At 43.2% G+C, this 25,879-nt stretch overlaps 1 protein-coding gene across 1 annotated transcript in view; it reads left to right on the forward strand.

The window, feature by feature from the left end:
- Positions 1-25,879, forward strand: part of CLCN7 (chloride voltage-gated channel 7) — a 131,839-nt gene that overhangs the window by 13,684 nt on the left and 92,276 nt on the right. The window contains exon 2 of the mRNA XM_030212156.1: positions 19,309-19,380. Within this exon, the coding sequence (XP_030068016.1) occupies positions 19,309-19,380 (72 nt within the window). The remainder of the gene's footprint in view (positions 1-19,308; positions 19,381-25,879) is intronic.

Raw genomic sequence — 25,879 nt, forward strand, 5'->3', positions numbered from 1 at the left:
TCGATGTGTAAGAGTGTTTATAAAAGGTCCCCAGATCTTTATAAATCGATTTTTCCTTTTGTAGGAGCCTTTGGCTTCTTTCATCTCCCACATCATCAATTGGTGTATTTGATTTCTCCAGTGCCAATACTCAGGAGAATCAGGTGTAGTCCATGACTGCAAGATACATTTCCTTGCAAGCAAATACAGTTTGCTGCAAAGTAGTTTTTCATCTGCTTTCAGTCCCCTAAAGGAGCCCGGACAATCCAGGACCAATTGTATAGCTGTTCCTTGGATTTGTCTTGACAACATGAGGGACACAAATCTCTCCACTCTTCTCCAGAACTGTTTTATCCTTATACATTCCCAAAATGCATGATAGTAGGTATTTTCATTACTATTACATTTCAAACAAATGGGCGTGTGTATGCCTCCCGCTCTAAATAGTTGTACTTGCGTGAAATAGCCCCTGTGTAAAACCCAGAAGGCACATTCTCGATAGAGCGCCCCACTGATCAGTTTAGGTATTCCCTTTATATGAGCTACAATGTCCCAATTGGCAAGGCTTGTCCCCACATCTGCTTCCCATCTTTGCCTAAGCTGGGCTAACTCTGCCCCAGATCTCAACAACCATACAGTGGTGGAAATAAGTATTTGATCCCTTGCTGATTTTGTAAGTTTGCCCACTGACAAAGACATGAGCAGCCCATAATTGAAGGGTAGGTTATTGGTAACAGTGAGAGATAGCACATCACAAATTAAATCCGGAAAATCACATTGTGGAAAGTATATGAATTTATTTGCATTCTGCAGAGGGAAATAAGTATTTAATCCCTCTGGCAAACAAGACCTAATACTTGGTGGCAAAACCCTTGTTGGCAAGCACAGCGGTCAGACGTCTTCTGTAGTTGATGATGAGGTTTGCACACATGTCAGGAGGAATTTTGGTCCACTCCTCTTTGCAGATCATCTCTAAATCATTAAGAGTTCTGGGCTGTCGCTTGGCAACTCGCAGCTTCAGCTCCCTCCATAAGTTTTCAATGGGATTAAGGTCTGGTGACTGGCTAGGCCACTCCATGACCCTAATGTGCTTCTTCCTGAGCCACTCCTTTGTTGCCTTGGCTGTATGTTTTGGGTCATTGTCGTGCTGGAAGACCCAGCCACGACCCATTTTTAAGGCCCTGGCGGAGGGAAGGAGGTTGTCACTCAGAATTGTACGGTACATGGCCCCATCCATTCTCCCATTGATGCGGTGAAGTAGTCCTGTGCCCTTAGCAGAGAAACACCCCTAAAACATAACATTTCCACCTCCATGCTTGACAGTGGGGACGGTGTTCTTTGGGTCATAGGCAGCATTTCTCTTCCTCCAAACACGGCGAGTTGAGTTCATGCCAAAGAGCTCAATTTTTGTCTCATCTGACCACAGCACCTTCTCCCAATCACTCTCGGCATCATCCAGGTGTTCACTGGCAAACTTCAGACGGGCCGTCACATGTGCCTTCCGGAGCAGGGGGACCTTGCGGGCACTGCAGGATTGCAATCCGTTATGTCGTAATGTGTTACCAATGGTTTTCGTGGTGACAGTGGTCCCAGCTGCCTTGAGATCATTGACAAGTTCCCCCCTTGTAGTTGTAGGCTGATTTCTAACCTTCCTCATGATCAAGGATACCCCACGAGGTGAGATTTTGCGTGGAGCCCCAGATCTTTGTCGATTGACAGTCATTTTGTACTTCTTCCATTTTCTTACTATGGCACCAACAGTTGTCTCCTTCTCGCCCAGCGTCTTACTGATGGTTTTGTAGCCCATTCCAGCCTTGTGCAGGTGTATGATCTTGTCCCTGACATCCTTAGACAGCTCCTTGCTCTTGGCCATTTTGTAGAGGTTAGAGTCTGACTGATTCACTGAGTCTGTGGACAGGTGTCTTTCATACAGGTGACCATTGCCGACAGCTGTCTGTCATGCAGGTAACGAGTTGATTTGGAGCATCTACCTGGTCTGTAGGGGCCAGATCTCTTACTGGTTGGTGGGGGATCAAATACTTATTTCCCTCTGCAGAATGCAAATAAATTCATATACTTTCCACAATGTGATTTTCCGGATTTAATTTGTGATGTGCTATCTCTCACTGTTACCAATAACCTACCCTTCAATTATGGGCTGCTCATGTCTTTGTCAGTGGGCAAACTTACAAAATCAGCAAGGGATCAAATACTTATTTCCACCACTGTATCTTCCCCTGAATGGCGGAAATAGATGGGGCTTCGTCTGAGAGCTCTATAAACAGCTCCTGAATCTTCTTACCCAAGCCACTTTTCAGTGCTTCAGTATCTAAGGTCCTGATATAATGTTTCAACTGACAGTGAGCAAACATATCGCCCCATGCTAATTCCCCCTGTTGGAGTATTTGCCCTAAATTTTTAATCTGACCCTCTGCGTTAACCACTCGTCCAATATCCCTAATACCTGCCTGTGCCCACCTCACAAAAGCCTGATTCGCTAACCCGGGTAGAAATCCTGGGTTCCCCACAATGGTTAAAAGCTCTGTTGTGTGTGCGTCTCCCCCCAAACACTTCCCCAAGAACTTCCATGCGGCCTGCAGTGGGCCCAAAAGCATTGACTGCCGAATAGCCCTTGGTAATGTTGGTCTGTTTGTATGCAATAAAGATATCAATGTATAAGGTTTAAAGAGATCTCCCTCCATGTCAATGGGTGTATGATAATCAGTGGAAAGTACCCAGTCCCTGACATGTCGCAAGAGACATGCTATGTTATAATATTGCATATTAGGTAACCCCAGCCCTCCCTGTTGCCACCCTCCCCATAGGCGCGTTAATCCTACTCTGGCTCTAGACCCCCTTTTCTGAAAGGTTTTCAGTCCATGAGCGCGCAACATTTACTAAAATGCCATTTTTGGGGTCTAATAAAATCCAAACTCATTTATAAGAATGGCTAAAAAATTCAAATCCTGTACAGTTTTTGATGCTAATTCCGATGAAATACATTTTTTTTTTTCCATATCATTTTATTGATAACATGAACATAGCACATCAAATAATGCAAACAGTACATACAATAATGTCATCAACTTTTTGTATATTCCCTCCCCCCTCCCCCCCCCCTCTCCCACCCTCAACTATTCCGCTACAAGTTCTGTTAACAATTCAATATCCTACTTCTCACAACGGGTGTCAAGGTATCCCAAAACGGGAGCCAGGTTTTACAGAACTGGTCTCCCTTCCTTGAGGCTAAGTCTCCCACTTTTTTTTTTTCCAACATACAACATTGCATCATAGCACCACGCCATTGTGGTGCTTCGGGTGGGTCTGGTTGTAACCATAGTTGTAATATGGTACGTTTGCCCATCAGAATTACTCTTTTCAAAAACTCTTTGAGTCTCTCTGGTGACTTGCCACCAATTTTAAAGACATCAAATAATTGTCCTGGTGTTGGCTGCCAGTGTATGTTCCACATTTGTGATACTTGATGTCCAAGTTCTATCCAGAAGGGCTTTACCCTTGGGCAGTGCCTGAAATACATTTTAACATTATGGATGCAAAATCCAGTCAAACAAGTTGATTCAAAGTGTGCATCAAAATTGGTCGCGACTCATCGGAACATATTTGGACCAATATTCAGACCGCAACAACTTCCATGCAAACAAAGATACGGACTTGAAATTTTGAACAAGCATTATGTTTGTGCTGGACATAATACTGCCAGATTTGCAACTAACCAGCATCTATAACCGCCCTGCAGGATCTCTTCAAAGTTGGCACTGTCAGCGCAAATGGTAAAGTGTACCAAAGTTCAAAGCCCATTATTAAAAAAGAGTCTGCCTGAATCAGCTTGTGAACAGTATCATCTGAAAGAGAAAATTGTGCTCTACAACACCGATATGTTTTTGTTTTGCAATGCCACCATTAAGTAGCCATTTACTTATCCAGATAGTGAGTGACTATTGCAGCTGTCTGGATGATTTCACAGGCTGCCCTCCCTTCACCCTTTTTCTGTGTGGATGGTCTGGGCTATTCACACACATTTTTAGTCCATTACTATCTATATAAGGACCGAAAATCCATGGATAGGGACATTCATACATTTGCAGACCAGAAGTAAACCTTGAATGTTGGCCCATTACCTTTCTAGTAGCTTCTCCTTGTTTTTGGAGCTCAGCTCATCATATCTCAGTAATTATTATTTTTTTAACCAAAAAGTACAATTTAAGGAAAAAAGTTCATCAGAAGTGTTGGTCTCTACCATGACAGCCCATGCTGTCATCCACTTTTCTTTCTTTATTAGGATTTATTTACCGCCTATTTGAAGGAATTCACTCAAGGCGGTATACAGTAAGAATAAATCAATCATGAGCAATGGACAATTACAGCAGTAAAAATATTCAAATAATACAAAGTATGGCGTAGTATACTACTTAGTGTCAGCACAATATGTAATAGAACATTTTAATTGTCAGTGTAGGGTGTAAGCCAGTGTTGTTTTTCTAGCAAAAAAGGTGTCGGTACTCAAATGCTAGGCCACCCTTCAGGAGTGGGGTAATCACTGAGGGGCCCACCCCATAATAGCCAGGCCAACTGCAACTAGTCATAGAATCTATGACAAGACAGAATTGGTGTGTAGAGCCTGAGCTCTTTCATTAAAACTTGGATTCCATGGGTCAATTTTAGCAGACAATGGAAAAGGTGCTGGTACTCAGTACCCCCTCAAAAAAAGCCCTGGTGTAAGCAAAGATTGAACATATAGATAGGTAAGAGAGTAAGAGGAGTTAGAAAATAAGGTGACTAAAGAAAGTTGCACATGAGGTCAGAGAGAGGGTTTTTTTTGTTTTGTTTCATTTATCTTTTATGTTTGTTTTAGTCCTCCCCCCCATCTCTTTGGTTATGCTCCCAAGTGCCAGTCTGTCTTTGAACATATGTCCAGATTTTTGTGAAATATTAAAAACACCTGAGGCAGGCTGGATGCCAAAATATCAGGTATCAGATGTAGTTTTGAATTGACTGCATTTTGGTCTGGGGACTCATCTTCCTTCCTGTTTTTATTGTATATGTCTAGAGTTGTACATTTGTTTCTATATCCTTCTAGTTTTTCCACTTCTCCTTCTATTGGGTGCATGATCATTGTAGTGCAGTGTTATTTGCCTCTTATTTTGTTGTTGTTATTGAGGATGTAGGATTACAAAAGGAGCTCGGAGAAAAAGGAAAACTTCCTCTGGACAGCTGAAAACAAATGCAAAAGCAGAACTGTGTGCCTTTTAGCTTTGGCATAAAGATACACTGCTTTGATTTACTTTTGTACAGAGAAGAAGTGTAAAAGATTTTATAAATGACATACAGAAGAGATGCTTGAGGTAGCAGTTGTGTAAGAACTGAGAGGGTTAGTCCATGTCGATGCCACTGGATGATTTGTGTGTCTGATTCATCCTGCTTCTGACAGAGAAAATCCATTCTTATGAGAACAACTCAGTGACAGGCCTGACAGGGCTCGAATAGTAAGTAGGAGTTCAGTATCCCAAGAAAAGACCAGTTACTGTGTTTCCTGTTTCAGAAAAAAGTCCCCCCACACAATCATTTGAGTTGGGGTTATTCCAAAGAAAACCATTCCCTGGGTTACTTGATGCAGATGAAAATCTTCATACTACATCTAGATGTGCTGTTTGTACTGTGTTTGGCAAATATTTACAGTTGTTGGAAATTCTGCTCACTATGGGTTTCTTCTTTAACCACACCTTTGCAAAAGTACTTTTTGGAGAGAAATTCACCCTGCATTTTCCTTATATTGGTACCTTTGCAGCATCATGCGACTCTCTCTCTTAGGTCCAGGGTGTCTTCCTGTAAATGAGAGAGACTTGGCAGGTCTGGTGTGTCTAGTCTCATTTTGTGGGATTCCCCCCCCCCCCCCCCCCCCCCCCCCAACTAACTGTGTTTTTCTGGTTTGAATCTGGACTTTATACTGCTTTGATGTAGTTAATAACCTGTAAGGCAGTATATTGAATGCTGTAATAAATAAACAATAAATCCTTTTGAGCCACTGTTTCATTCTCCCTGCTAGAGGCCTAAGAGCTGCACCCTTGAGTTTGTGCACGCTCTTATGAAGCAAGCCAAAGTGAAGGTTAGGGAACAAGCTTAATGTTTGATGGAAACGCACATTCTGATAGGACACCTCCAATCTTTAACAACCGTCTCGGACCTCACTAAGAGACTGAAGACTGTCCAGTAGTGGGGAACACTTACCTAATACTGTTATAAACACATCCTGAGCTTTGCATTTCATTTTCACTACATAGAACCAGAATGCATTTTATCAGTGAGAAGTAACTCTTTATCACCAGAGCAATACCAGACAGTCCAGCTTTTGCTTGATCTGGACATTAGGACATTTCTTGTGGGGAAGAAGGGTGAGTCATTGGATCTCAGGTTGTGCTCTCTGCATTTATGTTGTAATAATCGGATATAGTTTCCTTTCTTAAAGGGGAAGTACAAACATTTGAGAGTAATTTTTTTCTTGGCTTACCTGGAATAGAGCATTTTTTTTTTTTTTATTGATTGATCTGAGATTCATGTCCTATTGTGAAGACATAATCTCTCATTATGTGCATTCTACCACTCTCTTCTGACAAATGCCTAGTCCCCACATTTACAGATAACCAAGAGTTGTATTCACTAAGCCACTGGTTCCCAAACCTGTTCTTGGAGGCACCCCAGCTGGTCAGGTTTTCAGGATATCCACAATGAATATTCATGAGAGAGGGGGAAGCGAGAGATGTATTTCAGGGGTTGTTGATATGCTGAGCTATGATGCTTGTGCATTCATTGATCTTTAATAAAACTTTAATTAAAAAAAAAAAGAATATTCATGAGAGAGGTCTCTATGCACTGCCTTCACTGCATGCAGACCTCTCTCATGAATATTCATTGTGGATATCCTGAAAACCTGACCAGCTGGGGTGCCTCCAGGACCAGGTTTGGGAACCACTGTGCTCAGCATTTATTCCAAATAAAGAGGGAGAGTATCCTTGACCAGGAAAGCCAACTAATTTTCCTCATGAACAATCATAAATCACAGGGAACAAAAGATCTTTTAGTGTTGAGAGAAAGGAAAAAAGGAACTAGGGGCATCAGATTTGTATCAGTGGCCAGGCTATTAGGACTCCTATAGCGCTCAGCTATTCCAGACCCTTGAGCCTACCGCATAAAACCAATCACTTTCCACCTTGGACCAGATACCTCCTAGAAAACTACTATTCATACTTTATTGAAAATTTATTGAAAACATTAGAAATTTATATTGAGAAAAGAATTTTATATCAAAGAAAACTTCAAAAAATACATGTGTATACAAATTGCGACTACTTATCTTGCATAAAGCAGACTCTGTGCTGATCAAGTGATTTATCCTTTTTTCCTTTCTCTCAACACTAAAAGATCTTTTGTGCCCTGTTTGATTTATGAAGCATTTATTCCATAGCTAGGAAATGGCAAAATACCTTCTGTACATTATGGCCCCCCCTCCCCCGAAAAAAAAAATGAATTGCAGAAGCTGAGAAAGTACATCTTTTCATTACTAGTTACAGATCTTCCAAGAAGGTCTTTGGGATTGAGAAGTGCAGGGCTCTCACTTCCTGTTCATTTTCAGTTAACATGCTTTAGTTTCTCTTCCCTTTTCTGTATGCAGAGTATGCCCAGCTTGTGTAGGCAGTTCCTTTCTCATAGAGGACTAGAAGTTAGCAGGTATAGCAAAGGAGTGAAAGTTAGGCCTAGCTCTCCTAACACCACTCTTAGCCTGGAGCAGTATTGAATTGCTTTTTGAGGTCTCCTGGCTGATCAGAAGTGGTGATGACAGAAACACCTAAGCAACTTGATTCAGTTCCTTCATTCTTACAGGATGGCACTTGTGGAGTGGGCCTAAGAGTGAGAATAAGGTGAAGGCAGTAAAACATCTAACTTACTCTCTCCCTCTTGGTTCCTGACCTCTGGAAGCTGTTTGTTTGTAAATTGCCCTTGGCAATATGTTTGTTTATTAAACTTTATATACTGCCTTTCTGTGAGTGTCAATACTGTTGGAGCCTGGTCAGACTCTTGCCAGACCCAGCTAGAGAGACTTTGTAAAGACTAATGGATGTTCATTGCCTGGCACTTCTTATCAGTTAACTGGGGATGAGCCTGGCATCGTTCATCCAAGTCTTTAGCTTTCAGTTGCATAACATCATACTAAATACAGGTCCATAGTCAGGGACTGGGCAGAAGATCACCAAATCAGTTTTCTTGCACAGTTTTGAAATGGTGTATGTTGTTTGCTCAAGTTTTTTTTATTTCTTAATCCTCCTTCAATGGAAAAAAATTCTAATCTATAAAATAGTGGTAGCAAAGTCTTATGTAAACAGCACTGAGATTTCTCTCAACCTTGTTGTTGTTTGAAATTATTATTCATATAACCAGCCCTACTTCTCCTGTGCTTTGCTCCAGGCCAACTTCTAGTGACAATTGACAGACAGTACTGCTGGAGGTCCCACCTCCCATTAACCCTGCATAGACTGAGTTACAGTGACCTGTTGGCCCCTGTAAACTGATAGTGCTGTCTGGTTTGTTTAAAAAAGGTTCCAGGGGAGATCCAGGAAATTATAGACCTGTGAGTCTGACCTCGGTGCTGAGGAAAATGGTAGAGGCTATTATTAAAAACAAAATTACAGAGCACATCCAAGGACATGGATTACTGAGACAGAGTAAGCACGATTTTTGTGTGGGGAAATCTTGCCTGACCAATTTACTTCAATTCTTTGAAGGAGTAAACAAACATGTGGACAAAGGGGAGCCGGTTGATATTGTGTATCTGGATTTTCAAAAGGCGTTTGACAAGGTACCTCATGAAAGGCTACAGAGGAAATTGAAGTGTCATGGGATAGGAGGAAAAGTTCTATTGTGGATTAAAAACTGGTTGAAGGAAAGGAAACAGAGAGTGGGGCTAAATGGGCAGTATTCACAATGGAGAAGGTAGTTACTGGGGTTCCTCAGGGGTCTGTGCTAGGACCGCTGCTTTTTAATATATTTATAAATGATTTAGAGATGGGAGTATCTAGCGAGGTAATTAAATTTGCTGATGACACAAAGTTATTCAAAGTCGTTAACTCGCAACAGGATTGTGAAGACTTACAGAAGGACCTTACAAGACTGGGCAGCTAGATGGCAGATGACGTTTAATGTGAGCAAGTGCATGGTGATGCATGTGGGAAAAAAGAACCAGAATTATAGCTACGTCATGCAAGGTTCCATGTTAGGAGTTACGGACCAAAAAGGGATCTGGGTGTCGTCGTCAATAATATACTGAAACCTTCTGCTCAGTGGGCTGCTGCGGCTTGGAAAGCGAATAGAATGTTTGGTATTATTAGGAAAGGTATGGAAAACAGGTGTGAGGATGTTATAATGCCGTTATATCGCTCCATGGTGCGACCGCACCTTTAGTATTGTGTTCAGTTCTGGTCGCTGCATCTCAAGAAAGATATAGAAGAATTGGAAAAGGTGCAGCGAAGGGTGACTAAAATGATAGCAGGGATGGGACGGCTTCCCTATGAAGAAAGCCTAAGGAGGCTAGGGCTTTTCAGCTTGGAGAAGAGACGGCTGAGGGGAGACATGATAGAGGTATATAAAATGAGTGGAGTGGAACAGGTGGATGTGAAGCGCCTGTTCACGCTTTCCAAAAATACTAGGACTAGGGGGCATGCGATGAAACTACAGTGTAGTAAATTTAAAACAAATCGGAGAAAATGTTTCTTCACCCAACGCGTAATTAAACTCTGGAATTCGTTGCCGGAGAACGTGGTGAAGGCGGTTAGCTTGGCAGAGTTTAAAAAGGGGTAAGACGGTTTCCTAAAGGACAAGTCCATAAACTGCTACTAAATGGACTTGGGAAAAATCCACAATTCCGGGAATAACATGTATAGGATGTTTGTACATTTGGGAAGCTTGCCAGGTGCCCTTGGCCTGGATTGGCCGCTGTCGTGGACAGGATGCTGGGCTCGATGGACCCTTGATCTTTTCCCAGTGTGGCATTACTTATGTACTTATTTATTTATTTATTTTTCGCATCTATGGTCATGATCTCAAATGATGATTTTGCAACCCCATTAGGGAGCTGCTGTGTTAGAGGTCACATGTAAGAATTTGTATTTAGTGCAAAACATTTTGTTTCAGTCTTTTTCTATTACCCCTTTTGCTCATTATCTGGAATCATTTTTATATTACCTTTTTGTACACTTTGCAGATCCTGGCATTCTCAGCTTCCTGGCCTCATAAGCTTTTTTTTTGCTTGACTGTGCCAAACTTCCTGCATACTCATTTGGTTCCCTTCCTGCTGGCCTTCTGCTTATTCACATGCACGTGTTAGTAGTTACTGCAGCTTTGTAAAAGGGCCCCTTGATTTGTTATGACTTTATTGATTTTTTTTATGTAACAGTTGCACTCAGGCTGTGTACAACAAATTTGAAACAGAAGCAGGCAAATTCAGTGACCCAGTGGAGGAGCAGATTGGGTTTATGGAAAAGCTGACAGCTCTTTTCAATGATAAATATAGATTGCTCTTTTTGCAGATTGGGGCCCAGATGCACTAAAATTTAACGACCCTTTAACGACCCCTGAACGAAGAATTTTCGAACCGTGGCATGCATTAAAGGCCATTTTCTGACCACGGTAGCAGAAAACAAAAACGGAATGCAGATGAGCAAATTGTGTAGAAACCCAATAGAAACGAGATGCATCAAAGTTTTCCAACCACCCTAACGCAGGAAAAGTGCCGGAAAGCTATCCGACTAAAAACTTTAATGTAAAAAACAAAACAAAAAAAGCGAGGGGGTGAAAACGCGCGTCAGGGGCGTCTTTTATTGATGCCCGAGGTCGCTGCTGCTCCATGCTCCCCCTGCATCACTATAAAAGTGAAAAAGAAAAAAAAAAGGTTCTGGAGGGGGCAAAGGCGCTCGTCAGGAGCGTCCTTTATGGACGGCCTTGCCCCCCCCCCCCCCCCCCGCCTGTGCTTGCCGCTGCTGCTCCCCGCTTCCTCCGCCAGCATTAAATAAAGAAAACAAAAATCAAAGCTTTAAGAGCCCCAGCCCCCCTCCCTTCTTGTCTCTCAACACTTTCTTTCTGCACACAGCTCTGCCTCCCGCCATTCCCCGCCGCCCCCCCCCCCCCCCCCCCCCCCCCCCGCATTACCGGGCCTGTGCAACACCTCTCACCTCTGTTTGAAGGCGCTGCACGGGCATGAAGACCATCAGATCGCTGCAGTCTTCAGGACGTCTCTCTCCTTCTCTGACCTGGCCCCGCCCCCGTTTGACGTAAGAAATCTACGTCAGACAGGGGCGGGCCCAGGTCAGGGAAGACGAAGGAGAGAGACGTCTTGAAGACTGCAGTGATCTGATGGTCTTCTTGCCCGTGCAGCGCCTTCATATAGAGGTGAGAGGCGCTGCATGGGCCCGGTAATGCGGGAGGGGGGGAGCGACGGCGACGATCTCGGAGGCGGGGCACGGGGCGGAGGATGGCGGGAGGCGGAGCTGTGTGCAGAAAGAAAGAGTTGAGAGACAGGAAGGGAGGGGAGCCGGGGCTCTTAAAGCTTTGACTTTTGTTTTTTTTTATTTAATGCTGGCGGAGGAAGCGGGGAGCAGCAGTGGCGACGACCACGGGCGTGGGGGGGGGGGGGCAAGGCCCGTCCATACAGGATGCTCCTGACGAGTGCCTTTGCCCCCTCCTGATCCACGTGTTTGTGTTTTGGTTTTTTGATGTTTGTGGCATGCGAAGAGCAGCCAGCATAACGCTGGGCTGCTCTGCGCATGCTTTAGGAGCCGATTACCGAAGGGGATTACACCAGTTTGATGCATTGTTCTTTACAATACCGCACCGAACATGTGCGACTTTTTTTTTTTTTTTTTGAGCATTGTTCGTTTTTTTAAATTCGGTAATGGCTTTTACGTTTTTGCTTTTTTTTTACGTTTGGTTGATGCATCTGGGCCTGGGTTAGATTACAGTCATTCTTGTAGCAGTGAGGGCAGGGATGAGTATATAGGGCTCTGTAGTTCAAGCAGGGCCGGTCTTAGCAAGTGCGGGGCCCTATGCAGACCAATTTAGTGGGGCCCCATCCTAGCCCCGCCCCCGCCCCACCCATTGATAAGATTATTCAATTTTTAGAAATTTTTTTATTTATGAAATTTCAAATAAAGACAAATGAAGCTAAACTTGTACAGAAAAACTGATTGAAATAATAAGCACAATGCTATCATGAACCCCCCCCTCCCAAGAAATTATTCAGTTCAAGTCCACAATTAGTAGTTCCAATTCTCATAACCCCGGGGGGTCAGAGGTGCGGACACACAATCTCTCCACTGCAAAACACTATACACAAACTTGTGCAAAAACACAGTCAGAACCTTACCAAACCATAACAGCACTAATTCCAAGGACGAGCTACAACCTTATGCATGGAAAGGCAGAACTGTAATTACACCAGGCTCTAAAACACCAATACACTACCTTGTGAAAAAAAAAGGGCTGCAAATACTACATGCTAGCAGGATACTGTACCTTGATCACACATGAAAAACACATGACACAACAAATATGAAGGCAAAATACTGAATGGAAAGTTACCTCAAGAAGTCAGACTCAGCATGCAGCAATACTAGAAAAATTGAAACTTGCATGCAAAATATCACAGATGCACATTTCTAAAAGCTGACAAATTCCAATTAATAAATTCTGAATAAAATACTTTTTTTCTACCTTTGTTGTCTGATCATTTAGTTTTTCTATTCGCTTTGGTCCCAGTGTCTTCTGTTTTATGCAGTGTCTTCTTTCCATTTGATATTTTTTCTCTCATCATGTCCACCATCCTCCTGTGTCCTTATGTGTTCTGTCTACCTTCTGTAGCCCCCTGTCCCTATCCTATCTCCAGTTTCAGCATCTGCCTTCAAAGTGTTCCGATCCAGCCCTTAAATTCAACAATTTCCCCTCCATCCACATCCAGCATTTCTCCTCTCTCCCCTCCCCTCCATTTCCAGCAATTTCTCCTCTCCCTGGGCCCTGCCATCCCATCCAAGTCCATCCTTGGCCCTCTCTGCCCTTCCCTCCTCCATCCACATCCAGTAATTCTCCCCTCTCCCTTCCCCTCCATTTCCATAAATTTCTCCTCTCCCTGGGCCCTGCCCTCCCATCTGTTCCTCTCTCCCCTGCCCCCCTCCATTCACCCATGTTTCCAGCAATGTCCCTCTTTCCCTGAGCCCTGCCATCCCATCCATGTCCCTCTTTCCCCTGCCCGCCCTCTTCTCTCCCCCATGATCGATCCCTTTCCTTTTTTTTCTTTTAAATTTACCTCCAGTCCGGCAGCGTCAGTGAAAGTGCTCCCAGTAAAAGCGCTTCTCTTCGCTCAGTGACCCGCCTTCTTCTGATGTCATGACGTCAGAAGAAGGCGGGACACAGCGAAGAGAAGCGCTTTTACTGGGAGCGCTTTCACTGACGCTGCTGGACTGGAGGTAAATTTAAAAGAAAAAAAAAAGGAAAGGGATCGATCGTGGGGGAGAGAAGAGGGCGGGCAGTTGGGACGAGCGGCGGCGATCCCTGGGCAGGCGGAACTAGGTCAAGGCTGACTGAGGCGCGCCGCCCGGGGCCCCCCTAAGCGCGGGGCCCTATGCGGCCGACTCGTTCGCCTCGGCCTAAGACCGGCCCTGAGTTCAAGGGTCCCAACCTAGTGAAATGCCTTCTAGGATCCTCTGTTACGGAAAGTACCAACCAAATACTGAAAGTGATCCAAGAAGAGAATAAGGATTCTAATACTGATATTATAATCTGGGGACAAATGACCTGGCCAACAATAGCAAGTTTGGAGCACAGAGAGTGTCCCAGAAGCTTGAGGAGGGACTCAAGTCTTTAGTTCGGACTGTAGTTTTTTCTGAAGGTATGCCGCCTGCATATGGGAAGGGAGAGGAAAGACTAAATAAAACAGAAGAGTTCAATAAATGATGTGAAGCTTAGTGTAAAAAATTTTTTTTAGATAAATAGGAGGATGGGGCAGTACGTGGATACACCTTTCTGTGACAGGGAAAAGGACCCTTGGGGATAAATTCAGACCGTATGTTTCTAGACATATAAACTAGAGGGTGGGGGTGACAATAGGAAGCAAGTAAGCTCAGAATGTCACCCCCAGCAAAAACATGACAGCAGTGGGAATGTAATATTAATATAGAAAACCATCTAAACTCACTTAACACATGGAAAGCAATGAGCACAAATTCTCATAGTCTTAGTAAAAAGGTTCAAGATTTGCAAGCCTTGATGTTTGAGGAAGACTTGGATATTGTTGCTATTACAGAGACACAGTTCAATGATTCTCACGAATGGGATGCAACCATCTGGTCTGTAATCTTTTTAGGAAGGAGAGGGCGGGCCAAAGAGGTGGAGGAGTGGCACTGTATGTGAAAAACGTCAGAGTGACTGAAACGCAGGGAACCTGGGGAAAGCTATATTCTGGAATGAGAAGATGGTACCTGTATCCACACGGGTGTTATCTACAGACCGACAGCACAAATGGAGAAGCTGGACAAGGAACTGATCGAGGAAATCCGTAAGCTTGGAATGAAAGGGGAGGTGCTGCTGTTGGGAGATTTCAACTTGCCTGATGTAGATTGGAATGTCCTGTCAGCAGAAGCAGAGAGATTGTGAATGCCTGTCAAACTGCTTTGCTCATACAAATGGTGTCTGAACCCATGACGGAAGGGTCGATGGTGGATCTAGTGCTCACAAATGGAGGAAGTGTTTCCAATGTCCGAGTGGGTACCCACCTAGGCAATAGTGATCATTACACGTGGTGATGATATATGAGTGAAAACGGAGTGCAGATGCTCAAAACTCAAAAGTACAGGATTTCAGACTTGCTGATTTTGGTAAAATGGAGGAATACCTGAAGAAGGAGCTGACAACAGGGGCAGGCATTGGAGAAGTGGAAGCGCAGTGGTCCAAACTGAAATCTGCTATAAATATGGCAAAAGATTTTTTTATTCAAGGAAAGTTAAACAAGAGCAACAGGAAGCCTATATGGTTCTCTAAATAAGTGGGTGAAAAAATAAGAGCAAAAGAAGCCGAGTTCATGAAATACAGAAAAACGCCACAAGAGGATCATGGAAAAGATTACAGGAATAAACTCAAAGAAGTGAAGAGAGAAATATGGCTACCTAAAGCACAGGCAGAAGAAAAAATGGCTAACGATGTAAAGAGGTGATGAGACCTTTCTTTGATAGGGGAAAGGAGAAAAGCTAGGACTAGAATTGTTAAGATTGAAAGATGCTGAGAATAGCTATGTGGAGAATGATGAGAATACAACGAACTTGCTAAACAAATATTTCTCTTCAGTGTTCACGGAAGAAAATCCTGGAGAAGGACCGTGGTCTGCTGCCAAGAGAATGTCTGGGAATGGAGTGGATATTGTACCATTCACCGAAGTAAGCATTTATAAACAACTTAAAAATATGAAAGTGGACAAAGCTATGGGGCCGGATGGGATACATCCCAGGATACTGAGGTAGCTCTGAGAAATCTTGGTGGGACCGCTTAAGGATTTATTTAATAGATCTTTAGAGAAGGGAGATGTTCCGTGGGATTGGAGACAAATGGATATGGTCCCTCTTCACAAATGGATATGGACCTCCCCGTCCAGCATCTCCGTTCTCTCTTATCCCACCCCGCCCCCTTTTTCAGCCCAGTGCCTTAAAAGGTGAAGAACAAAAGTTACTTTTGTTTTGTTTTTTACTCGACAGCTTTTTATTTTATTTGAAAGCTTCCCATATGTAGACATCGCGAGACTTCCACTGGAAGCCACAACAGCCATTTTTAAAATATGGCATGGAGTCTGTGGCACAGAAGAGCAAAGGGAGATGGAGGAGCGGCAGAAGGCAGGAAAGAGTGGGATTCTTTCCTGCCCCTGCAGCCGCAAAAGCCATTACCACCACCAGGGTGGCCTTCAAGGATCAAGGTAGGTCTTCTCGGAAGGGTTGCAGTGTTAGCGCAGGGTAAGCATAGCAGTTTCTGGCACCCCTTGAATGTTGGTGCCCCCCTGCCATGCATAACCTGCTTACCACATTCCGCCGGCCCTGGGATTGCAAGATCTGAGGCAACATGGCTTTTCCAAAGGAAAATCCTGCCAAAGAATCTGATTGATTTCTTTGACTGGGTGACCAAAGAACTGGACATGCGTTAGATGTAGTAATTTGGATTTCAGCAAAGCCTTTGATATGGTTCCTCATAGAAGACTCATGAATAAGCTGAGAGGGCTGAACTGAGGACCCAAAGTGGTGAACTGGATTGGAAACTGTTTGACCTACAAGTGGTAGAGGGTGGCAGTAAATGGAATGGAATCCATTTGGAGGAAAGGAAGGTGAATAGTGGAGTGCCTTTGGGTTTGTTACTGGGGCCAATTCTGTTTAATATATTTGTGAGAGACATTGCTGAAGGGTTAGAAGGAAAATTTTGCCTTTTTGCAGATGACGTGAAGGTAGCCAATAGACTGGATATCCCGGATGGGGTAGAAACCATGAGAAGAGATCTTCAAAAACTAGAAGAATGGTCAAAGGTTTGGCAGCTAAAATTTAACTCCAAGAAGTGCAGAGTGATGCATTTCGGGTGCAGAAATCCAAAAGAGATATACCAGATAGGAGAGAGATTAATAAGTACCGGTTCCTTTCTTCCGCTACTTTGGAGTGATCTTTGACTCTCATCTTTCATTTGAAAATCAGGTCTTCCATGTGGTTAAGATAAGTTTCTTTTGGCTACATTGTCTGATCAATTCACAAATTCTTGGAATTCCCCTCCATGCATACCCTAATCCGTGGCTTTATTATATCCTGCCTAGTGTAGTGCAATTCCGTGTATGCTGGTATCACCCAGATTCAGCAATGCTGTCTTCAGACTATCCAGAGCTTTGCTGCCTGTTTACTTCTGCATGCCAAAAGATAAGATCATGTCACTCCTCTTCAATTAAATTGGCTTTCTCTCTCTATCTCTCTCTTTTTTTTTTTTTAAGGTCCTGGTTTAAGATCATTGTGAGTAAGAACCAGGATCTTTCACTCTGGTAGCCCTTCTTATCTTTCTTCTGTCATCATCCCCTACACCCCAGCCTGTTTTCTTCACTCTCTAGATGGCCATCGCCTTTTTCTTCCCTCCCCTCGGTTTGTACACTATGAATCCACTATGTCCACTGACTTCTTTTTCCTGGCCCCAAAACTGTGGAATGACCTTCCCCCTTCACTTTGTTTTGATCTTTCTCTCTCCAGATTCAAAACATCCCTCAAAGCTCATTTTTTTCAGAATGGCCTTTGGTGCCCCCCTGAGCTAACTTGAATGGCAGTGACTATGGGAGAAAGTTTTTAAAACATTTTTTTAAAATCCTGTTTGCTGTGTTTGAGTATTTTCTCTTTAATGTGCATGTCCTCTTTTACTCTTGTTTATGGATTTCCTTTCCCCCTTTCATTGTTTTATGTAAACCACTTTGAACTCGCCTATGCAAAGACAGTATATCAAGTAAAGAAATAAACATAAATATACAGCTCAGGAGAGGAACCTTGGAATAATGGTGTCTGAGGATCTGAAGGTGACAGTGCAACAAGGCAGTGGCCACAGCCAGAAGGATAGTAGGCTGCATAGAGATAGGTATAACCACCAGAAGAAAGGAGGTGTTGATACCCCTGTACAAGTCTTTGGTGAGGCCCCACTTGGAGTGTTTTGGACAGTTTTGTAGGCCGTATTTTGCTAAGGACATAAAAAGACTTGAAGTGGTTCAGAGAAAAGTGACAAAAATGGAGCGGTGGGTAGAGGGAGGGGAGAGAGGTTGCCCTGGGGGGGGGGGGAGGTATAAGAGGAAAGGAAGAGAGATGGAATGATGTCACATGGTAGGGGAGCATAGGGACGGAACAGTTACATTGGACAGGGCAAGAATAGGGAAATGGGGGGGGGGGCGCTGCTCCACATGACAAGAAGATAGGGGCAGGGATACAGAGGTGATGGTGACTAGGGATGCAGAGAGAAGATGAATGGTGGACATAGAAAAATATTTCCATGTTGACAAGGAGACCCTAGCAAGACAGGTAAGAAAAGACAGAGGAAAGCAGAAACTAGAGATTGGGACCAACACAATGTGAAAAATAAAATTTATAGACAACAAAGGTAGAAAACAATGCATTTTCTATTTGATTGGAATATCAGTTTTTGGAGTATATATGTGCTAGAGCTGGTTTAAGACATGACAGGAGCACGTGAGTGAAATCTCACTCATTGGCCTTATCTCCAGCATTGTGGTGGTAAATCTTCAGCTTTGGGATGGGCCACTTTTGGCATCAGGGACATCTGTCAGTCCAATGGCTTCATTTATTTGTCAACTGTCAGGTTGCTCTCATTCAGAATGCATCAGTTTCTGGTATCAAGGGCAGTTTGTCCTTACATTATAAGTTAGAATTGCTTGAAAACTGAATGAGATCCAAAATTCTGAGACTTTTAAAATTTTCTTTGGACATACACTGTCAACTAAAATGTTGTTGCTGAAGTATTTTAAGAAGGTGTTGGGTATATTTGTTGCATGGGCATTTTATAATTCTATTTAGAGGCCTTTTTTGTGAGTCAAGTATTGTACAACTGGCCACTTATTTGTTATAGAGAAAAATAAAAGGGTTGTTTGTGGACTGATATATCTGTACATATTTCCATCTGTGGCCACATGTATGTGTCTCTGCATGTTTGAATGTGTGTTTAGGTTGGTTCTCTATATATCGGTGATTGGGAGAGGATATGAGAGAGGAGGGCTATTTGAAAAATGCTGTTCCTTAATTGCTATGCAGTTTACGTGTGTGTGTGTGTATTGCAATTATTGGAACTGCTTTTCCCACAGAACTGCATTGGGGCATTTTAAGGGGGGGATTTTATTTTTCTTCAGTTCTCCCCTCCCCTCTTCACCCCCAGACAACTTGCTAGAACTTCCTCCAGGTTACTTCCTCTATTCCTATAATTGGAGCAGTGCTCCGCCCCCACAGTATTCCCATTGACTGGATCCTGCCCACAGTTTCTATGGCTAGAGCTGCTGTTATTAAAAAAAATTGTTTGGATGTCTTCAAAAGTGTAGTATGAAATTAAGTGCCACATATCCCATTGCCTCCATCAATGCTTCAGCCAAATGTACTAACATGGTAACAAATGTGTAAATTGATTTCTGATTGATGAATGTTGTTAAGGCATACGTTTTACAATACTTGGACTAAATGCATACATTGTCTTTGGTAAATAAAACGTTCTTTTTTTCAGTTTCCCCATGCAAATTTTTTCCGCATTGGTCAGCTGAGCACTGTGAATCTGGATGATGATATACAGGAACTGGTGAGTTGTCTAGAAGCACAAAACAGCCTATATGTTCAAGAGGACAGTTTGAATTTCAGTTAGAGTAAATGTAAAGGGTAATGGTTTTGATATACTTTCTGTGGTACAACCAAAGTAGTTTCATCCAGGTACTTTCTCTGCCCCTGGAGGGCTCATAGTTGCTAAGTTTTTGGTTTGTTTGTTTTTTTTGTACCTGGGGCAATAGAGGGTTAAGGGCTCCTTTTACGAAGCTGCAGCAAAATGGGGCCTGCCCTGGCGTTGGTGCATGTTTTTGATGTGTGCCGAGGCTCTCTTTTACCTCAGTGGGTAAAAGGCAGGTCTTTGTTTTTTTTTTTTTTTCAGGAAATGGCCTTGCGGCAAGTGAAGCATTTGGCGCGTGACCATTTTGGGGGGAGGGAGGCACTTCCTGTCAGGGTACACACTGGCGGTACAAAAATAAAAATATTTTTGTAGCGCTGGATATGATGGGGGTGGGAACTACCGCTGGGCTGCTGTGGTGGCCCAGCAGTAGTTCCCTTTTAGCAAGCGGTAAGTTCACCTTGGGCTTACAGCCGCTTTCCAAAAGGACCCCTAAGTGATTTGCCCAGAGTCAGAAGGAGCTACAGTGGGAATCCCCCAGTTCCCTAGGTTCTCAGCCCACTGCACTAACCATTCCTTAGCGTCCCTCCGGTGTGGCCCAGGGTTGGACTGATGGGTTGTGCACGCCTTCCAGCAGGTGGAGACTGAGAAACTTCTGACTCTGGAGAGCCAATAAGAGCCCTGGCTATGTGACCCTAGCCTCAGTATTTTCTCAGACTCCAGCAGGCGGTAGAAGGTGAGCCCATTAGTCTCTCTTTCTCTTTCTCTACTTGAAAAAAAAAAGAATTTAATTACCCTTCTGTGCCTGGGGAATCCTAGCCCACTGCACTAACCATTAGGTTACTCCACTCCATTGCTGTAATTTATACTTGGGTAGGTCCAAGGAAGCCTTTGCGGTGCAGCAATCTGCATCTCTTTTTGGTACAAAGTGTCATTGTGAACTTGAAATGCTCTACAAACTCTGGCTCACAGTTGCTCAGCATACATATGAAAGTCACTTTTTCACATTCAGTTACTACACAGTTGATGCCTTGAACATAGCTGGATCTGATGCCGTTATACAGTGTGGTCCTACCTAAAACTGGATTCTTTGTAGATTGTGGAACCATTTATTGGCCCAACATAAGAACAATCAATAGATGTTGTGGTACTTTAGTTTATAGACTGCACATATCTAATTTTAAGGTTGTTCCAGTGAAAGATATCTCAGACTAGAAAGAAGGCAGGTATTTTCTTAAAATTTTGGCTTTTTTCACTGAGCATCAATAGCTGTTCAGTTGGGATTACAAGTTAAAGAGAGTTAAGAAGACTGTAAGATCTCATTTTACACAGTGTTTGTTAATCTGTGTTTCAGTCAGAAATAAGAATCAACAAGTAAACTGTAGGCAATACCTTTTTACTGAACTGACTTAATACATCTGTGACTAATGTTCGAGAGCTATATTGCATTTACCAGCTCTGAAGAGACATTGATGAGTGAAAGCCACATAGAGGCTTTCAGATATTATTGGTGCTTTGATTTATTTTCCCAGTTTAAAGCCTTCTTTCCCACACAGCAGCTCAAAGTGAGAAACAGCAATCAAGAAATAACAATCAGAGTAAAAACTACACAAAACATTTAAAAATATAAAAATAACATAATATCAAAAGCAGTTAAATTGTAAACATAAAAATAAAACAAAATCCAACCAGAGAAACAACCACGTTGAACAAACATGATGCATGTAATTTTCAGCAGCTGCACTCACAGGCTTTCTTCTGGGCCTCTAACCTGATTTGTAAGGGAAATGCCCTGTGGCGTTTCTCTTTGGAAATCTCATGCCCAAAGGTGCCTTAGAGATGGTATTTTATTTTTTATTAATTTCACATACTTAGCAGGCACAAAATATACAAGCTAAATAGTGCAGTGTGTAGTTCAACCAGACTACATTGATCCCACTTCCAGGTTGTCTTTTTTTTTTTTTTTTTCCTTTTTTTCCTGTGGGGTAGGGAGTGCAATTTTCAAGGATGGTATATCCACTCTTTACCTGTAGAAATTTCTTTGAAAGTTGGCATCTAAATGACATCAAACCAGAACAGCACAGGAACATGTAAGTAAAAGTCAACTAAAGTCAGACCTTGGTGAAATCTAAACACTTACTAGCTATATGAGTGCTTCTGGGCAAACAGTTCCATAAATGAAGGTCTGTTCTCATGTCCCACTTGGTCTTTTCAGTTGGTGACACAACAGTTAGGAAGACTTCCAAATCCACTTTTAATAAGCCCAGGACTTAAAACAATATAAACACTTGCACATGGTGTGCACCCAGTGAATGATGATTCAATATAATTAAGGTGTATGCACAGGGATGGGTGTGGAGCCTTGAGGCATTTCACAGTTGAGTGACCAACCCTTTTGGAAGCATTACCCCTTGAGTGGCCAAAAGATTGAAGAAGAGGAATTTAAGTATACTTTCTGCAAGGCCTTCCTTAGAGGAGGGGAGCAAAGCAGTGTGAATTTCCTGGACTTGCACTACTGGATTTGGTTTTGCTTTAGTTATGTCTTTGTAACATCTCCAGAATTACAACATATTTCAATCTAATCTAATCTTTACATTTATATACCACCTCTTCCCTGGAATCAGAGCCTGAAGTGGTTTACAAAGTAAGCAGAGCCAAAAGTAGTAAAAATAACATTTAAAAATAATAATTTTCTAAAAAGAATTAAGTTTCTACGAAATAGAAGGTAGGAGTTACAGTTCTGAATATGGAACTGAAGAGAATTCCAAACATAAATTACTCTATAGGATAATGATTGAAAATGATTGTTCTAGAATCTTTTTAAAACGAAATGCTTTAGAAGAAGGAAAAATGCACATATAATTTTAACGCTGCTGATGGGCCATCAAGCTTGATGGAAAACATACCAAAGACAATAGCTCATCAGGAGCTAATCCATTAAAATGTTGAAAACAAAACAAGAAATTTTAAAATCAATCCTCACCTGTAAGGGGAGCCAATGGAGCTTCATGAGGAGTGGAGTAACATGGTCAAACTTTGACAGTTTGAAAACCATACGGGGAGCAGTGTTTTGTATCAGTTGCAGTTTCCTTATAGCTCCTGCTGCATTTCCCCCATAGAGAGAGTTGCAATAATCAAGCTATGATAGGATCATAAATTGAACTAATATAGCAAAACTAGTAAAAGAGGCCCATTTCCGAAAGAAATGAAAAGGGCGTTAGCAAGGTTCCATGCCTCCCTCCCTCTCTGCCTCCCTCCCTCTCTCTCTCCTCCGAGTTCCAGCCCCCCTCCCCTACGAGTTCCATGCCCCCTACCTTCCTCCCTCTCCGAGTTCCAGACCCCCGCGCCTCCCTCTCTCTCTGTCCCCTCCAAGTGCAAGCACGACCTGTCCTCCGGCAGCCCCTCGCCTTCCTGCCTGCTGGCTGTAATTTAAAAATTCTTACCTCGGGGTCCGGCGTCAGCAGTGAAGGCGAGCGGCGCTTCAGACTGCCTTCCCATGTGTCTCAGCTCTGCCTCTGGTCCCGCCCTTCCGGAAACAGGGAATGAGGGCGGGACCAGAGGCAGAGCTGAGACACATGAGAAAGCAGTCTGAAGTGCCGCTTGCCTTCACTGCAGATGCCGGACCCCGAGGTAAGAATTGTTAAATTACTGCCAGCACGCAGGAAGGCAAGGGGCTGCCGGAGGACAGGTCGTGCTTGCACTCGGAGGGGAGAGGGAGAGAGAGAAAGGGAGGGAGGCGCGGGGCCGTCGAACTCGAGGGGAAGGGGGCGTCTTGCAACTCGAAGGGGAGAGGGGGTCCTGCAACTCGAAGGGGAGGGGAGGAGAAGGGAGGGAGGTAGGTAGGGGGCATGGAACTCGGAGGGGAGGGGGCTGGAACTCGGAGGGGAGGGGGCTGGAACTCGGAGGAGAGGGGGGGCTGCAACTCAGAGGGAGGGGGCGATTCTCTACTCACCCCTGGCTGGTGCTGGGTTCCCATCCCTCTCATTGATCCGCCCTCTGACGTCATCGCCAGGGCGGACCAATGGGAAGTGTGTTATGAACCCAGGCATCCAGACGGAGGTGCAAATTATAGGATGAGTAGGTTTAAACAGATAGATATTAGTTTTCTTATTTTAAAGAAGCATTTTTTTTCATTAACCCATTTATCTGTAGCTGAAACATCAGCATTGAGTCTAAAATAACTCCCAAAACTTTGAAAAAAGTTATTTTATTTGAGGTCAAACAACTAGGAAAAGAAGGATTCTGGGTTCTAAGTCAGAGCAGCTTAGTCTTAAAAGGATTCAGTTTTAGTCTGTTACAACTGGCCTATTTTTTTAATTAAAAAAATGCAGTTGCGAAGCCTGTCAAGAGTTATCGATATATTAGAATGAACTTTATAAGAACAAAAATATCATTAGCATAAGAATAAAGAAATTCATCCTTATTTAATGATACTGATTTCAATGAACACATATATAAAGACTCTGCTATTTCATAAGGCCTGTAATATTCTTGAAATGTTCTTTGCTGTAGGCTCGACTTCTCTCCCCTTTGTCCTTGTTATTTTATCACTCCCCCTTCCCTTTTCAAGTAAGGTGTGTGTCTGCCCTCCCCCTAACACTTGTGTTAACCTTCTCTTAGGTTTCACTTTATTTTGTATGAATGGATGTTTGTGCACTTTCCTGTCAATAGTTGTAGTTCCTTTCTTATATTTCTGAAATTTGTTATTGTACACTGGCTACGTCTACCCGTTAGTTTATAATGGTATATCAAGTTTTCCTTAATAAATTAAATAAAAATGATAGGGGACAAGGGTGAGCCCTGAGGGACTCTGTAATCTGGGGACCAAACTGTGATAAAGTTTTCTTTATCCTCACTGCATATGACCTAACTGCAAACATTTCTTAAACCAGTCTAAAACAGTCCTGCTAATTCCTAAGTCAGCCAGAGAGTCAATATGTATGTCATAGTCTACCATGTCAAAAGATACTGACAAGTCGAACTGCAGGAGAATTACGTGTGTCCTGCGACTAACCAGATTTCCTGCCTTCATCGTTAATGCTATCAACAGAGTCTCTGTCCTATGTAAAGTACGATACCCATGTTGAAACGGACTAATAATGGAAAACTTATCTATAAAAATCTGTCAATTGTTTGAATACGGTGGATTCCAACAGTTTTGTAAAAAGGGTGAATATTGACCATGGGCCTATAGCTAGAGGGTAGGCTTGGGTCAATAATAGACAATTTCAGAAGAGGTGTCAAAACTATTTTACCCATTATTAAGGAAAAAAAACCTCCTGCTTGCAGCATATGATTCACTAAAGTGGTTATCCACTGCACAGCCATGGGAGAAATCACTCGAAAGAGTGATGATGGATAAAAATCCAAAGGACAAGCAGTAGTACTCAGTTTAGTAAGCAAAGACCCAACTGTGGTTTCAAAAAACACCTCAGACTGTCCAGAGTCTGTCGGCTAGACAGTGAGAAGGTTTCTGAAACCACGGTTAGGTCTTTGCTTACTAAACTGAGTAGTTCCTCTTGCCCTTTGGATTTGTGTCCATCATCACTGTTTCGAGTGATTTTTTTTCCACGGCTGTGCAGTATGCGATATTTGAACATTTCGATAAAAGTGGATGCTCCAGACTGCTGCAGTAGCCCTGTCCTCAGGGTTTGATATCAGTCAAGCACGAGTGTTCTAGAAGCAGAAGTGGTTAGTATGGCAGATATACTGGCACCTAACCTGAAAGTATAGCATTAGTGAACTGAATTTTAGCAGAGTTACAAAATAATCAACATACTAACTTAGATATACTGTCACAGAAAAGAAAACTTCTCTCTATATAAAACACACCTCCAACGTTCTAATGAAGCCTCAGAAATTTCTTCCCAACGTTCTAAAGTTGAAGCTGTAAGATCATCAGTCTGTCTGCCCCGCCCTCACTCACATCAGAACGTGATGACGTCGAGGGTGGAGCAGACACTGAATGAATCGGAAATCACGCATCACGGACCTATCAAAAATACCTGCTCCACCCTCCCCCCCCCCCCCCCCCCCAAAGTTGCACCAGCAAACTTGACGGTCCGCATAGCCAACACGAGTTTACAAAGAGAAATGGAACTACAGAAGCAGACCCCTCCGATACACAACCCCGCCCCCTCCCGCACACCTTCCTCCATACGCCACGGGGGTTAACCCTTCCTGTGCCTTGCAGTCTCTGCTTTTCCTCCCTCCCTAAGGCGGGGAGCTGCCTAGCAGGCTCAGTTGTTCCTCCCTCCTCCCCTCTGTGCTAATCAGGCTCTCTCTCCTGCACTGAGCTGGCCTGTATCCCATCTGAGACCAGACCTGCTGGCAGCAATGCACTTCGGTTTCCCACTTCAGTGAAAGAAAAAAAAACAAACCAAAAAAACAAACACAGCCACTGAATTAACAAGTTAAATGT

Source organism: Microcaecilia unicolor, chromosome 8 (assembly GCF_901765095.1).
Source record: "Microcaecilia unicolor chromosome 8, aMicUni1.1, whole genome shotgun sequence".
NCBI classification, from domain to species: domain Eukaryota; kingdom Metazoa; phylum Chordata; class Amphibia; order Gymnophiona; family Siphonopidae; genus Microcaecilia; species Microcaecilia unicolor.